The following is a 17,240-nucleotide window of genomic DNA, read 5'->3' on the forward strand; positions in this document are numbered from 1 at the left end:
TCTCATGAAGTAAAGATTTATGACGTCCTATCAAACGGAGAAAGTACGAAATAGGCGATACAATAACATTGATGACGTTTTGATCAAATGTATGTATGTATGTATACACATATGTAACTAAGTATATACATAGTAATCCTAGGAAGAAGATTCACGAGAAAATTTCGGCTAGACGTTGAGAAGTCAGTAAGAGATAAGTATCATACTGCCGATCTTGTATTAGCAATTCAAAGGAGCTTCCGGTCTGTATCGTGGCATGCACGAAGTGAAGGTGTTGCTTCCAATAGATATCTAAAAACAAGTTACTTGAACTCGAAAAACTTAAAGAAGGTTTAAGAGCATCGATTCACAAGTTATATAACTATTTTTTATTTATTTCCATTGGGATAAATAAAAAATAAAAATAACTTCCCAACTAATTTTATGCTCTAATTAATTTATTCTTTTTTTTACTCTCCTCACTTCCCTTTCCTCACCTCTTCATTCCTTATATTATCTATCTATGAAATTTCGTTATTAGAATATAATCGTTATGGACGTGGATACACTATAAATCTGTCTGGTACACGCATTATCTTTTGTTATATAGAGTGATTTATACGTACGAGAATATTTCGATAAATTTGAGAATATAATGTTTTGTACAAAAATTGTATAGAGGAACATTGTGCGTATGGATTATCAAATTTATCACACGTATAGAAGTATGTATTAACGATATCGTATAATTAATGTATTTTTAATTATGCGGATCATTTTATAACGTCATTTTTAACTAAAGTTTATCAGTATAATTCATAATTATTGCACAGTATAATATCATTTAATAATCTTTTGATAGAGAGAAAAATAGATTTAACGAGTACGTGCTATGTCATATCTTGTAAATTACTAGCAAATCATAGATCGCATTTGTTTTCATCAATCCTTATTTTTGCTGTTTCCATTTTTTTCTCCTTTCTTTTTTTTTTTTTTTAATTCGAACGGATGCATCGTTCAAGCGAAGTAAAAGTTTCGGTTCAATCGATAAAATGAACACAGAGCTTTCCACGGTTAATAATTACCACTTGTTGGAATGTCGGTGAGGTTTCGCCACATTTATTTTTTTTTATTTTTTTTTACATATAGAGAAATCTACTTACTTACGATTAATTTTCTTTTTTTTTTGTTCTTTTTTTTTTTAACTCGGATTGTAAAAGGATAGAAAAGATGACATAGGAAGAGAAATAAGAAGATTAAATTTCTTGCGAAGTACCGACGTTTGACAGGCCGAGGGCGTACACGAGTTCTCCTATACGGCGATGCGCCTCGTGCACGCACCCATGATACGCGGAACGAGTTTTGTTTACAATCACTGTGGCTCGTAAATTACGTCAACGTGTTTGAGGCAGCGAAATGTCGTACGAGAAGCGTCGACGTGAATGAAGAATGTTCTCGACTAGAAAAAAAGAAAAGAGAGAAAAGAAAAAAGAAAAAGAAAATAAATAAAATCAAGAACGTGACTTTTCCGAAGTAACGATAGCATTTCGATTTTTATTTATTGCTATAAACAAAAAATGCGATAAAGGAGCGATCGTTTCGAATTGTTTTTTTACTCTAATGAGTACGACTCAATTAGATATACTTGTTTCTTTTCTTTTTTTTTCTTTTCTTTTTTCTTTTGTTTAGAGATGAACAACACGTGAGAAGACTTTTTTTTTTAGATAAGATTAGTAAATAAGTAAGCATGCACTTACGTTTCTTGTTTTAAAGAACATATAAAAAAGATGATTGTTCTTTCTAAATTACCGTTATTTGTCGTGTAATATTTGTAAGTTTGACTTATTGTCAACTAGAGCCCTCTTGGTTTTCAATAGAACAATGAGCTGCCGTGACCGAGCCTTTTATCGGATTTGTGCACGAACAAAAGCGAATTGACCGATATATATGTATATAACACACAAACTATACGTGAGGTAAATATGTACTAGCTGCTTAAGTATATACACATATATATGTACTCACGTTTGCTGAGAATATAAAATGACTCGGTGGTGCTTGTTGCCCCTCAAAACATGAAAATGAAAAAGAAAAGAAAGAAGAGACACTTTCTTTTCATTGGACGTGACGTTTTTGTTCGACCTTTTTTTTTTTTTTTTTTTTTTTTTAGATATGTGACACATCATTAATTTCTCATCGAAATTCATGGTATTTTGCGTCAAAGCATATTTTCAAAGTAATGAAGTAGAAAAAATGATTTACATGATAGTTCTTAAATAATCTGATATACAGTTGAGATTAAACGATTTAAACTTCCTTATCGAGGAAAGAGAAATTGAATAATTAAACTTTTTCTGTTTAACAAGCAAGCTAATGTTTCTCGAAGTCGATTTATTTTTTTTTACTCATTAAAGAATATGTCAATTATCTGAAGACTCTTCCGAATGGATAGGAAACATCTTTGAAAGTTATGCTCAAATGTGAAAGTAAGAGTTTTGCGGTAGAAGAAACGTTGAGAATATATAGACAAACCGGTCATAAATGGTATTCTTTCTATCTCTTTTGTCATAAGCAACGAGATGACAACACCGTGCAGGAAGTAACTACATATATTTTACAGGGCTACGAAACCCTTCGAGTGGAAATCCAACACTGTCGATAATCCCAAAGTCGGAGAAAAAAAGAAACTAAAAAGAAGAGAAGAGGTATATCGGACGATGGAATTTATTCTTTTCGAATTTAATAGAATATAGTACGAATTTTTACGAAAATATATATATATATATATATATATATATATATATATATATATATATATGAAATGTATATACGAATAGTTACGAAAATTTTCCAAATGATTTTCATTTTTTTCGTTTTCTCAGTTCTAATTTACCAAAACAACCTTCTAAATGATATTATTTTACGTCCCTTGCTTTGACATCTCATAAATTAGTAAAAAACTTTAATAATAATAATAATAATAATAGTAATAATAATGTGGCGACAACGAGAATCAGTAATTATTTTCACCATATTACAGATGCAATTCTATCAGCTTTCTTTAAAAATTAACGATTCTCTGGATAAATAAATATATATACATATGTAAGTGTGTGTGTGTGTACATATTTATATTTCCGAAGACTTCTATAAACAACTCTTCCATTCCGCATAGATTCCGTAATGAATTAATTTCAATGGTACGCATTTTCTCAACTACGTGCCTTTTCATTTTTCCGTTTGACCGAGATATTTTTGAGAAGAATATAAAAATGAAAGAAATGTTCTCCTAGTCTTTCGGGATGGTATCAACTCGAAATGATTATTTGGGATCAACGATTAACAACGATCAAGTTAGAAATTATAACGGGTCGAAGAGATATAGAGCAAATGTAACGAGGTAAGCTAGGTTAACGCCTAGTGTAAATTACGTTTCCAGTGAGTGGTCATATGTGCTGGCCAATGCCTTCGTTCTTTCTCCTCTCTTTCTCTTTTCCCATTTAGTGTATATATAAGAAAGGAAGGTACGTGCGAATATGTGCAAATAAGTAGAAACATTGGAATAAGATCTGTCTTTGATCTTTCTTTTTTTCTCTTCTTTTTTTTTTTTCACATAGCTATCGAATATTTGATTATATTTTTTGTAAATATATTTCTATAAAAAGTTGATAATGAAATAATCCAACGAGTCGAATAATCTTAATATGTAATACATTTTCTGTTTTTAATGGGATAGAAGATAAGAAAGAGAAAGAGAGAGAGAGAGAGAGAGAGATGATTTCGAGAATATGTTGAATCGGGGTCGAGAGGTCGAAGTCGATTTCGAAATAACGGTGAAACGAGCCGTCGAGTCTCAAAGAAGCGTTCATTGATAGTCCTGCGTTTGCAGGGAAAGGAACATCCCGATGATAATTCTGAATTCCTCGATTACTCGGTGCATCTGACGAAAGTATCGAGCTATTCAGGCATCGCTGCTTACAAACGGCTTCGTAATTACGCCAAGAATATAATAACGCGTCGATCTATCGCGCCGTTTCGATCTATGCGATTCTTCGTTTTGAAAACTAATTGAAAGATACCTTCTCCTCTCCGTTGTTCTTTTCTCGCGTTTAATCAGATTTCTTTTTTGCTTTTTTTTTGTTCTTTTTCTTTTTTTTTTTCATCTAATTGCTTTAAAATCGATTTAAATAAAAAGAAAAAAAAGGAAAGAAAAGCAAACGGCGAAAAGTAATCGTCGATAATCAGATATTTGTCTGATATGTATCTAAAAATAAAATCAATCTCAATCTTGAAAAAAAAATTCGATGGGGAAGATTATAAATCGTTAAATAAAAAGGAATTTAAACAAATGCTATTTGATTTACAATTAAATACGTGGAATGACGACATAAAGTGACGATGCGTTGAACACATCGCGATCTTCAACAGTGAATGTCGTCGAGGAAATATCAAGGTCGTTTTAATAATGTCACGAAGTAAAGTCCGGTGAGACGTCATGCGTGTTAAAATCTCTCGAAAGTGTCAAAAACAGCATCGACAACTTCGAAGAACCGTTGTTTCGCTTTATTTTCGCGAGATACACATTTTGTACGAACAAGTTCGAAAAGTTAAATTACAGAATTATAATGATAATAACATATGGGATCTTTATACCACCCACGGTGTCTCCTTGGACACCGTATGAATAGATTATACTGAAATTCGTTCGAGTGCGATGACTCTTTGAAAAGATATAAAAAAAATATAATAAAAGAAGAAAAAGAATAAAGTTTGTTCAAATAAAAGCTCATTGTCAGTATAGATAATTAATGGAAAAGATATAATAATAAGTAAAGTTAAGTTAAAGTTACAAAAAAAAAAGAAAATACTGATTGCGTAAATAATTCGAGTAACATAACAGGTCGTAATAGAATCGATTCATTAAAGCAATCAAAATATGATACATTATAACGTAACAGTAACTAAAAAAAAAAAAAAAAAAAAAAAAAAAAAAAAAAAAAAAAAAAAAAATAAAAAAAAAGAAGAAGTCAAAAGATAAAAGAGAAAGAGAGAAAGAAAGAAATTCATTTGATAATTTCCTTTTGTATTCCTTAATCTTTTTTTCTCAGGACCAGTCTTATACATCGTCCTATCGAAGAAATCATAGGTTTGCTTTCCGCAACCTATACATTATCAAGAGATATTTTAAATTATTGTTATAATCAGCTACTATTGCTGACTCATACCATGCCGCTCCTTTTTTTTATAACTCTCTCTCTCTCTCTCTCTCTCTCTCTCTCTCTCTCTCTCTCTCTCTCTCTCTCTTTCTTTCTTTCTTTTTTTTTTTATAGCACTCGTACTAATTTCCACGCGTGCGATCGCGTTACCTCATCCAAGATATGTAGGTCTGTATATGTGTTAGAGATTAATTGCACAAGATCCAACGACGGATCTGAGACAGATGACCTTCATACGATTACGTTCCATAAGAAAAGTCTTCGTGAATCGATACTTACCCGTTACTACTATCCGATAAATATGAATGTCTTGTATGAACTATGAAGTGTTTATCTCGAATAGATCATTTCGAATACTTAATGCGCCAACTACTTCATCTTTACTGTGTTTATACAGATGAGGATGTATACAAGAGATAGAGAGAGAGAGAGAGAGAGAGAGAGAGAGATCAATAGTTCAATAGTAATAATCAGATACAATAAAATATTATTAAAGCAATAGTTATATTAACGGAAATAAATTAAAAAAAAAAAAAAAGAAAAAAACAGAGAAAAGAAAAAAACAAAAGAAAAAAACAGACAAAAGAAAGAAAAGAAAAAACTAAATTAATTATCTAAGATAAAAGCATATAGAGATAACTCAATAACAAAATACGCATGCATATCTAATGCAAGGTATAAAATAAAAAAGAGAAAGATATGTCATACAGAGGAAAGGAATGTTAAGGTGGGACAAGGACGTTCATTCGCGGTCTCGTTTATTCAGTGAAACGAATCGACTTGATGTTCCTCGAGTGCTTTCAGAATAATTCAAATATTTCGATACGCTCGAAAGAGTAGGAAAGACGAGCTTGCTTTCTCTTTTCCCGGTTTTTTCACGCGATTTTCGCGGAAGTTATATTACGCCCACGGTCGGAGAGTTCCTCCGATGGAGTTTCTTTCGATGGAAAGAAATTTCATTTAATGCCGGCGCGGGAATATGTTAGAATTATACGTGGATACGAATGCTATTATTGAGCTATGTAAAAAGTAGGAGGAGTTAGGATAAAAGCTATTATGAACGTACGGATGCCAAGATGCGTACGTAAATCTAAAGGCAAGGTACAATAAATATAGATACATACATATACATAAGTACAATATGTATAAGTACGTATCTCTTATGTCTTATAGCTAGTCGTGTAAGTATAAGTATTTAGATTTCCGCTGGCATATCGCTTATGTTTATATTTTTCGCGAAAGCTTATGATACTTTTAATAATAACATTGATAAGTTAATCGAGTTTTAGCCTTTTAAACATTTTAAATGTCGCTATACGAGGATTAAGAAATAGATAATGTCGACTTATAAAAGGTGAAATTAATTAGTGAGTATAGAAAATTTCGCTTACCGATCTGATGTACTTTCCGATCATATCAGCTAATTGAGGTGCTCTGTTCGTGTGTAGAGGAAGTCTAACGCCAGAGGAAATTTGCAACACGCACACACCTGCCCTGGGTGAGCTTATCGAGACGATATCTTCGAGTGGTAACGTTTCTAATATAATTAAGTCGCCATTTGTTGTTCGTTTTATTAATCGGAGACCATGATGCGAGACCGCGACATGTTGCGTTTCCGGATGTTGCGGACCGATCTTTAAACGTTTGGAAATAAGTTTTCAAGATATTTTAATTCGATTATGAAAAAAATAATAGATACTTACCGAAACTGGAAATATTCGAGCGAAGTATAAAGGCCACTGTTTCGCCATATCAACGATATTTTTCTTAATAGTGATCTTGTGTTGAGTACTTTGAAGATTGTCCAATGTAACACCGTAATTGTCGAGCATTTTGAGCATATTTTGACGATCTTCCTTAGTGATTCTGATACTCGACGTAGCCAGGACATCATAAGCCACTTGACAGAAAACTAAATGAAGAGCCAATGGGCTGTTCAAGGTTTCATTGGGTGCGAAAACTTCTTTTTTTACCCTTAACGTCCAACTTACTCTATTGTAAGTGAAATGGGCTGATGACGTTTGAGGATATAATTTTGTGTTTACCACTTCTTGAACTTTTTCGATTTCAGGTTTGTCAGGGGGAGGTAATACTGGCCTGAGAAATTCTGGCCATTCCTCAATCTCGATCCTTTCCATTTTATCAGTACGATGAGTCGACGCAACGCTAGATCTTCTGTCGACTTCTCTATCCAATTTCTTGAAGCTTTGTCGAGCTGCCGAAAATGATTCCCTTGTATTAGGAACGACTCCGAAATCTCTTGGTGATGGCATTCCAAAACTATCCCTAGATTTTGGTGATACATCTCGGGTCATACCGAAAGGATCCCTTTTAGGGCTGGTACTTTCGAAAACATCTCTAGAATATTTTGGATCAAAGATATCAGAGTTCAAGTCTCGACGAGAGTCGAAATCTGATATTCGATCCCTGGTACTAGCCAAATCTGTACTGTCCTTTCCATAAAAGTCCTTGGATTTTTGATCTTGTGACGATCGAGATTTATCAAAGTCATTTCTATATTCGTGATTTTCCCTTAAATGTTGCTGAGAAGTGAAGATGTCTCTACTTTGGCTAAACATGTCACGTTGATTTTTTGGAAAATGATCGAAAGAATCAGAATCTGGAGATGTTCTGAAGGACTCTCGTGTTTTAGGTTCTATCGGTGCGGGTGGTGACTTTGGTTGTGGTACTCCAGATTGACTATATGAATTAAATAAAAAATATTTTGATTTCACGCGTTTTCAATGAATAATCAAAAGATTATATTTGTTAAATACCTATTGCTGTACACACTTCCACCTCGTGGACTAGGTGGCTGTGGTGGTGTAATTGGAGGAGGTGGTGGTACTGGTCTTTCCATTCTTTCAATTTGTGTTCTAACTACTTGAGCTTGTGTCATCATATCGGTCGTACCTTTGGATGTTACACTTTGAGTATCGTCAGCTGTGGAAGCGTAATCATCCCATCTACCACCTTTACAAGTTACCAAAATTATTATGAATTAATTAAACGATTACACATTATATGTATTATATAAAAAACGAGAACAAAATTTAAACACACATATATATATATATATATATATGTATATTACCTAATTGTTGTTCCAATAAAAGTTTTCGATTGTCCTCTAATCTCTTCACTTTACCATCCTCTCGTGGCAAGGCAGGCTTTTCTGTAGTTTTTGTAGATCGAACACTGTGATTTGCCGTTACCTTTTCGAGTCTTTGTCTCATCTCTGAACTCAATTTAAGTTTTCCTATACTGCCTGGTGATGGTCTTTGTGCCCCTATTTCTAAACTGGATCTATAAAATACATATTTGTATCATAAAAGAATTGATTAAAGATATTAATTATATATGAATTATATCGAACTTACTTAGATTTCTTTTTCTTTTTTTCTCCTTCTTCTTTATGTCCATTCTCATGTCTGTTAACAACACCACTCGATGGATGAACAACCATAGTTCGTTCCTCGTTCCCAACGATATTCTCAATTTCAAATTCCTCCCATTCGACGGTACCTTCGGCGACCGGTTCAACGTCATTTTGTTGAAACTCCTGATAATGCGGTGTTATTTTTCTTTGTTGCTGTTGCTGACGCATTTTAAATTCTATGAAACTATCTTGGCTTTGATTTTCGTTAGAATCACTTGGCGGAGGCCACCTAAAAGGAAATGTAATAAATTAAAAATGTAAATTACTTTTTTGTTTTGTTTTTTTTTTAATTTTGGCAATTACGATGCGATGTCTTCTAACCTCCATTTTCCTATGCGTACTGTTTTGGCTCTTCCATAAGGATCCAAGAAGGGTCTAGATTCGGAAGGATCATGTGATTCAAGAGGCGGTGGCATAGGTGGAGGCGGTGGGACACCTTTATTGTTACTTGAATTTGATAAATTGCTATCTACACTGCTTTTTCTATTTTTCAATTCACTAAGAACATTCGTGAAATTGTTTTGTACGTTGCTCTTGTTAGAGCTCGATCTTTTGACATCGGTTGATGCTGAAGATTTTCTATCCACTAATTTCTTCTCATTACTGATCTTACGTGCTCCATATTCCATGCTAATCTTTCTAGCAACTTCGGTATTTTTTCTATCTGGACTTTGAGGTCTATGAATCTGAGCTTTTACCGTCATAGTTTCCTGACGTTGATTATTTTGTATTGATTGCGATGGACTTCCTCGTTTTTCTGTCGACCAAAGTTCACCATCTTCTGGCTCTCGAAAAGAAACCTAATCGAAGTAAAATTTATTTCTTTGATTAAAAATTAAATAATAACGATTTATATTATGAAGAAATAAATTCGTGATCCATAGAAAGAAATGAAAAATTACAATTTGGATAATTGAAAGTTATTATATAAACGATGATGATATTACACATTCGTTTTCGTATGTGCATAATCGCAACACCATGTACCACTGGAAGTCATGTTAAAATTTTCACTAGGAAAATCACACTTAAGTATATAATCCTGTGCGATCGCCCGTTTAAGCATGATGTATCGCTTTGATGACACTGACCATAGAGGACGATTCTATCTGTTAGATGAAATCTGTAGATACCTTTGAATTGCGTCCTATAGAATCATTGGGCCCCATTTGGGCACTGTTTTGGGGGGCTGGGAGGACAAGATTCATGCTGGAAGGGCCCGTAGGTAACACCATGCCCTGGAAACACACACCCATGCCGCAAACGCGGCTAAGAAACCCAAAGGATCGACAGAAAGAGTGTCCATCCTTAAGAATTACCGCGAAAACGATCACAATTTGTTATTGGATGACAGCTGCAGTGGTCGTGTTAGTGATAGTTACATGGTGACGTGAAAACTTGTGAAATATGAGACACGTGATTTCATACTAAAATATTTGTGATAGTATATACATGCAAGCTTCTCTTTCGAGGTTAACCGTATTATACACGTGATTGTTTTGTGCAAATATAACGTGATATGTATATTTATATATATCTATATACTTCTATATATATATATATATATATATATATATATACATATATATATATATATATATATATATATATATGTATATATATATAGAAGTTTTTAAACCGAAGCTGTCAAAAGTATTCATTGTCTTTCGAACAATTTTCTAAATGATTTGCGTGTATAGAATTGCAGCAAGTGTTTAGAGATTGAAAAAAATAACATAATTGGAGGACACAGAAGAAATATCGTTATTTTTTTGATAACACTTTCTCACCGGTTGTTGCGAGGAATTCTGTGGGCTTTGGACTAGTAATTGTTGAAGCGCCTGATTTTGAGCTAAAAGTTGTTGCTGTATTTGAATATTTTGCGCCATCGCGCTCTGTAGGAAAGCCCTTTGGAGATTCTGTTGATAAGCTAACATCTCGTTGTTCTGATTTGGTGGTGAGTTCGGATATTGTGGAAGACTAAGTCCTTGCATGCTGTAAATAGGGATCGGCATAAATCCAGGATTCATATTTAAATTTGTATTTTGAGCAGGTGGGATCTGTTGTGGTGGGCTGAACATCGGCATCATCATTGGTGGTGACATTACGCCTGGTGCTATTGGACTAAAGTTGAAGGCCGCATTTTGATTAGGAATATCCATATTACCACCACCACCTTTTATCTTTTTGCTCAAAATATTAGCCGTCAGACTTTTCTCTCCAAGATTTCCAATCATATTACCGATAAAATCTTGAACACTTCTCGCAATTTTATTTTCTTTTATAGTTTTTTCTATCATCAATCCGTCAAACGAGTTTTTATTGCTCGTACCCTTGATGCTTGCTGCGAGACTTCTAGCATCAGAAAGCTCGTCAAGATTTCCATCCAAAACTGGCATAAATAATTCGTCGAGAAATTGATCAACGTCCGACGCTTGGCTGGGTACTCTAACTCGTCTTACGTGCGACGCCAATGAAGGTGCTTCGCTAGTGTCGGACATTGCTGACGATTTCACACCATATTCGCTTTTCTCGATGTAAGCACGACTCGATTGGCTACCCGGTAGAGCACGTTTGCCTGAAAGTCAATAGTACAGTTAATTATACGTGATCTAATTTAGTATGTCGTTGACTTAATCAAAGATTTACCAGGGTATTGAGATTTAATAAATCTAGTTTGTGATCGAATGTAACTGCTTTTATCATCTTCGGATCGACCAGTTTGACTGACCGATTGTATATCAGGATACTCAAAATCGATTGTAAGATCTTCTTCCTCAACGATATTTGGTTCTGTTATCCTTGTTATTCTACTGTATTTTCTTTCCTGTGCAACTTCATTCCTTGTCATGTATTCAGCATTGGTGACCGTAGATGTTTCGCCTATTCTCTCGAGACTGTGATAACGCTCATTTAATTTCGAAGAAGAAAGACCAAGATCAGCGAGTTTGTTAGGTGGTATCACCACTTCGGGTTGAAGCAAGTTGTCTAAGCTTCGACTTCGTTGCTTTTCTTTCTCGAAGTAACGATCGTTTAGGGCGGACTTTCTAGATAATCCGGTCTCCGTCGTTGTCTCTAAGATCGCTTCGTGAGATTGCTTTCTTGCCTTTATAGGGACAAATCATTCCACTTAATTTGTTAACGCGATTTGATTTCTAACATTTTAATCGAGCAAAGAGACAAATTTATTGAATCCTTACGATCATTAATCTTTTTCCTCACTGATATTTTTTCTTGTTTTATTATATAATACTTACTGGCGGTTTTGAAACTGGTGGTTGTGGTGGTGGTACTGCCGGACGTCTCGGTGACTGAATTTCCGGTTCAACCGGCTTATCCACAACTTTCGGTACGGATTTCCTTTCAAGTGGTTGGAAGGTTTTCAAAACTGGTGTCTCTATTTCTTGCTCCAACTCTCTAATTACTTGTGCATGCTGAAATAAGGTTTATTAGCACGTTTTAATGTTGTTTGAATAATCAATTTGTAACTTCCACGGATTTTTAGATGTAAGACTTACGTCTCTTTTTTTAATAGGAGGATAACTGTTCTTTCGTTGTTCAAGGAACATGTGTTTAGCTGCTGGGAATGCCGGTGCCAATTCCATTTCTGAAATTAAGTCAAGAACGTAATCGCAACCGTTAGTTTCGGTTACGATAGCATCAGGACCGTCTAATTGATTCCAAAGCGTAATGGTCCAACCAGTATTGTCAACCCCATGATTTTGTACTGCAAGATTAGCTAATTCCTCGCACGTTGTCCAAGAATCAACGGCGCACGTTGTCGTTTCACCTATTATTAAATTTGTACATTCTAATTTTTCTAACGAAATTTAAAATATACATTTACACGTATCAATTTGTTTTATATTTCACCATCATAGAATCCAACGTTGAGAGCCATGTTTACTCGGTTCCTGTTTGCTCGCCACTCCAAGACACATGGAGGATAATTTCTTGGTACATGTTGAACGATTTGTTGATTGTTACTCATTATTCGAAATACAGTTCTTTCACCTTGAAGAAGCTTACGTTGACAATAAGCTTTATAACCATCGTAAGCATGATCGGACACATACCTATGGGTAAAAAATATTGATTGCGAGATATTTCAAAAAAATTGAGAAATTAACAAATTCAACAAGAAAAAAAAGGAAGAGAGAACTTACTTGAGTAAATATTTGAAAAGAGTAACGCTGGGTTGAAATGCTGACAAGCAATTGGATAACAGAAGCCATCCTCTTTCTTTATTAGCATCATTTTCGTTCTTCCATGTTTGATTGGCTAATTGACAAAGTATTTCATCCCTTAACTTTTCATTAACGATTCCTTTATTAACGATATAATCGCCTAAAGCCTGTTCCCTTTTTCCGCTTAAATTATTCTCATTCATGAAACGAAGTATCATTTTGAAGATCATCAAGGAGTCCGTATAATCTTGATCTCTAGCCTTCGTAAGAAACGGTGTTTTTATGGGTTCTCTTTTCATACCAAAAATATGACTCTTGAAGTAAATATTGGTGTACTTTGAAAATTGATGTTGATCGATATCAGATGGCAAGGCATACGTGTGCGGCATGGAGATCACTTGACCAACTACTTTCAAAAGATTTCTTTCCGTATGAGTTGGTTGCCAATCTGCAAAAGAATAATTATTATAAATAATAAGCGGATTACGTGAACGTGAATAGTTAACTGAAAGTAATGAAAATTAATTGAAAGAGTTTTAAAAGAATAGTAATAGTAGTAGTAGTAAAAGTAGTAGTAGTAGTAAAAGTAGTAGTAGTAGTAAAAGTAGTAGTAGTAGTAATAGTAAAAGTAGTAGTAGTACTAGTAGTAGAAACGATAATAGAAAAGGCTGAAACCAAAGATAATCGTTCATATAGGAATTGAAATTATTGTGAATAATCAGTCAATTAATTCTCTTCAATGCGTACCGTCAAGCTTACTGTAAATGAACGCAAGTTCGGCAGGAATTTCGAGATGATTAACACCGGCTACGGCTCTTGATGCTCTCTCTTGTTCCTCCCTTTGCTGCTTAGCCTTAGCACGTTCCTTGCTTGCTCTCTCGATTTCAGCTCTCTTAGCCATTTCTTCCTTCAGGACTTTGAACTTCTCGCGTTGCTTCTTACCTCTGTAGAGTTTCTGCGCTATTAAAACACCCTTTTTAAGAGCACTGAACATCTTTCTCTCACGATATCCACGATAAGCAGCTTGAATTATTACTGCGCTCCTGGAAACGTTCAGAAATCTTCTCCTAGCTAAGAAACCACGCGTGTATCTATAAAACAAAACATTTCCAATGAAGAATCATCGTTCGCTTGAAAGTCAAATTGACTTGAGTTTATGGTATTTTTATTTTTCTCTTCCCCCGCCTCTCCCTCGCTAAGCTTACCTTTGAACGGTAATAGCTGCTCTTTCCAAGATCAAAGCCCTGTTATATTCCAAAGTTCTTTCCAAGGATTCTCGTAGAAAAACACGAGTTAATCCAAGCTGGTATTGAGATTGGGCTTCTTTTGGCGCTGCTTTGTCTAATATTATCCTACATAGTTCCTTGTTTGGTGCACCTCTGGGTAAATGCGTGGTTACCAAATATCTGTATCTATCAACGAAATGACTGAACAACAGACGAACTGGATAACCTGTCTTTCTGATTCGAATTGTTTCTAACATGCCGGTGTAACGTAATTGTTCAAGAACGCAAGGCATGTCGAATTTCATTGGAGCTTTTTCTGTATTTGGTTTAATACACCTGACGAACCATGGATTGCATCTGTTAATCGATATGAAATGAGAAGTATTAGATGAACAAGCGACAAGATAAAAGACAAAGGTAAATGTCATATTTTATAAGAAGTATAATCTTACTGTGACATAGAATCCAAAAGTTGTTGAAGACTGTCGTGAAATCTAGCTGACACGGTAGGCGTTCTTGGTTTCATTGTGACGAATCGACCATTGGGTTTATTCACAGTTTTGTTAGCCTCGTGTGTAGTCCTTACATGTTGAAACATTTTACTAACCATCTAATGAATATAATCGATTATTAACATATTAAAAGTTATAGAAAATTTAACATCATTCGGGCAATACACTTACCGATATTTTACTGCTAATCAATAATTCTACAACGTCTGCTCTGAGGGTATCTCTGTTTTTATCTAAAAATCCTTCGACGTTATACCAAACTTGACCAGCATAATGTTTAATCGCATATTCTGCGGAATTCATTCTTGGTCTTGAATACAATTCGCTCAAAGCATGATTATAGTGACACTTTTCTAAGAAGGAAAGATCTGTCGCTTTGGGAAAATTACTTTCGTCATCTAATAAATGAAGAATACCAACTGGTTTCTTAGCGATAAGATGTATCACTGGCAGATTATCCTGTTATCATAAATTTCTTGATTATCGTTTTTTGAAGACCAGTTAATTATATCTTATTGTAAAAAGGAATAAATATTTTATTCTTACGGTATATGTAATGGTTGTCCAATCGATCTTTTCCTTAGCATATTCTTGCTGTTCCAATTTGAAAATATGTTTGTTGAAATAAAATTGAAGATTCTCGTTCGCGTAATTAATACATAATTGTTCGAAGCTATTTTCAGCAAAATTTTCGAAACCGAATATATCGAGGATGGAAATAGCAGCTGTTTGTTTCGTTCCTTTATAAACTATATGATTAACGCGTGCTACGAGCCATGAAAAAAGTGAACTGTACAAAGCTTTTGCAAAAGCGTCTCTCGCGTCGAGAGCTTGATCGATGTTCAAAGCGGTGAAAACTTTCTCATTTCTTGCCTCCTAAAATCGCGAAGAAATTTCTTTTTTATCCGTACAGTTAATTTTATTTTAATTACAAATTTTAATTTAAATCAAAACTCACAGTAGTTTTTGTGGTGAGTGCTCTAATGATACCATCGGTACTGATTTGAAGAAGATGAGCAGCCCAACGTATTTCGGCATCCGAGCCAACTTCGACACCTTCTTGACCATGTCTCATCTGTTTACGATGGAAATAAACATTACCGAGATGTAATACACTAGCTAGGATCTTAAAAATTGTGTCCTGTTCTTCAGACGTGAAACCTAAGACTTGCATTGCCGAGAGAAGAGCTTTGAAATCTTGAGTATCGCTCTTGCCATCGATCTCACAGTTCCCACCCTTTTGAAATTTATAAATAAAATAAATAATATTTTGAATGAACTCGCGAAATATTATAAATTTATAATGATTTAAATAAAATTAATTTGATCCGTATTATACCTGATTCAAATAAAAATATTTATCCGGTGTAAGTAATCCATATTTATCCCTGAGTTGTTGATCGAGCCCAGCTAAAAGCTCATAGAAAACGTGATAATTTCTTTCCTCTGAGGCTTGTGTGACTATTCTACTTTTCTCTAAAAGATATTGGGTTATCCTGCCGCCTACTATGACACCGCTAAAAGTATGATCGAATGAACGATGTAAAGTTGATTCAACTAAAAGATTGATAAGACATAGAAATATCAGTAATGATACTCACTCTCTAAAATGAACCTCTAAATATTTTCCAAATCTACTGCTGTTGTCGTTTCTCGGTGTTTTTGCATTCCCAAAGCTTTCCAGTAACGGCGTCGCCTCGAGAATTTGTTCCGTGACCAGATTGTTAGGTGCACGGTTCACGGCCGCTAAATACTGCATCACCAGTTTCGTCGATTCCGTTTTTCCTGAACCGGATTCCCCGGAAATGACGACGACTTGATTGGCACTAGCGTTGTTGGCTGCAGTTACCTGACTATAAGCCGAAGATCCTACAGCAAAGAGATGCCTACAAAAGAAATAATAAAATGATTAACCAATTAAATCAATAGATATATAAGCTACTTATCAGTTTACTTCTCTCGTTTCATTTATTGGCTCATTTAACCGGAAAGTAGTATTATCGTAAAATTCACGATAGAGTCTTTTTCCATTGTGTTACTCATATCGAAGAATTCGATTAAGCCGATCGATCGATCGATACTTACGGCGGCAACGTGCCAAGAATCCGGCCTTCATAAAGTTTCACCTGGTCCAGACCGTAAATGTCAAACATTTTGTACGGATTTACAGCGACGAGAATGCTGCCCGTGTATGTCTGTAGTTATTACGAATAAACATTAATAAACCAAAAAAAAAAAGAAAAAAAATAACATATAGGTTCGACATACGGAAATCGATTTTTTTAAAAGATTTAAAACTTACATAAATTAGTTCCTTATCATAACGGATCTTCAAATTCCATAATAACGACGCCTCGTTAAGGTCACTGGAATTTTAATTTCGTATAAGTAGAGAGAAATCGATCGATTATTACGATGTATATAAGTACGCTACGTTACGAAGTATATAAGTATGCATATATATACATATAAAATAGTAAATGGTCATAAAAACTTACGACAACTGAATCATATCTTCGACGCCATTTTGTCCGAGATCTTGCCTCGGTCTCACTCCGCTTAGATTTGTCAGGGTGAATATCTGCGGCTACAATCAATACGTGTTTCTTTAATAGATCATCCTTGATCGTCATTCGAACATTTCAATTTTGGCGATGCTAGCGGCATCGCGATAACATCAA

General features: G+C 34.6%; 1 protein-coding gene across 2 annotated transcripts in view; it reads right to left on the minus strand.

Annotated features, from left to right (window-relative positions):
• The window catches only part of LOC124425164 (unconventional myosin-XV), a 51,159-nt gene that overhangs the window by 18,235 nt on the left and 15,684 nt on the right, over window positions 1–17,240 (minus strand). Inside the window, exons 4-27 of one of the 2 annotated variants that reach the window (XM_046965126.1) lie at window positions 17,058–17,146; window positions 16,862–16,925; window positions 16,645–16,754; window positions 16,161–16,445; window positions 15,899–16,076; window positions 15,518–15,796; window positions 15,106–15,435; window positions 14,731–15,018; window positions 14,500–14,657; window positions 14,027–14,404; window positions 13,569–13,912; window positions 12,801–13,269; window positions 12,508–12,710; window positions 12,153–12,424; window positions 11,892–12,068; window positions 11,284–11,740; window positions 10,425–11,212; window positions 9,768–9,872; window positions 8,956–9,434; window positions 8,576–8,863; window positions 8,290–8,501; window positions 7,973–8,168; window positions 6,899–7,895; window positions 6,587–6,829 (exon numbers count right to left, since the gene is read on the minus strand). In XM_046965126.1, coding sequence (XP_046821082.1) covers window positions 6,587–6,829; window positions 6,899–7,895; window positions 7,973–8,168; window positions 8,290–8,501; window positions 8,576–8,863; window positions 8,956–9,434; window positions 9,768–9,872; window positions 10,425–11,212; window positions 11,284–11,740; window positions 11,892–12,068; window positions 12,153–12,424; window positions 12,508–12,710; window positions 12,801–13,269; window positions 13,569–13,912; window positions 14,027–14,404; window positions 14,500–14,657; window positions 14,731–15,018; window positions 15,106–15,435; window positions 15,518–15,796; window positions 15,899–16,076; window positions 16,161–16,445; window positions 16,645–16,754; window positions 16,862–16,925; window positions 17,058–17,146 — 7,389 coding nt within the window. The remainder of the gene's footprint in view (window positions 1–6,586; window positions 6,830–6,898; window positions 7,896–7,972; window positions 8,169–8,289; window positions 8,502–8,575; window positions 8,864–8,955; window positions 9,435–9,767; window positions 9,873–10,424; window positions 11,213–11,283; window positions 11,741–11,891; window positions 12,069–12,152; window positions 12,425–12,507; window positions 12,711–12,800; window positions 13,270–13,568; window positions 13,913–14,026; window positions 14,405–14,499; window positions 14,658–14,730; window positions 15,019–15,105; window positions 15,436–15,517; window positions 15,797–15,898; window positions 16,077–16,160; window positions 16,446–16,644; window positions 16,755–16,861; window positions 16,926–17,057; window positions 17,147–17,240) is intronic. The other variant, XM_046965127.1, reaches the window with a different exon arrangement.

The sequence above is a fragment of the Vespa crabro genome, chromosome 6, assembly GCF_910589235.1.
Source record: "Vespa crabro chromosome 6, iyVesCrab1.2, whole genome shotgun sequence".
Lineage (NCBI taxonomy): Eukaryota > Metazoa > Arthropoda > Insecta > Hymenoptera > Vespidae > Vespa > Vespa crabro.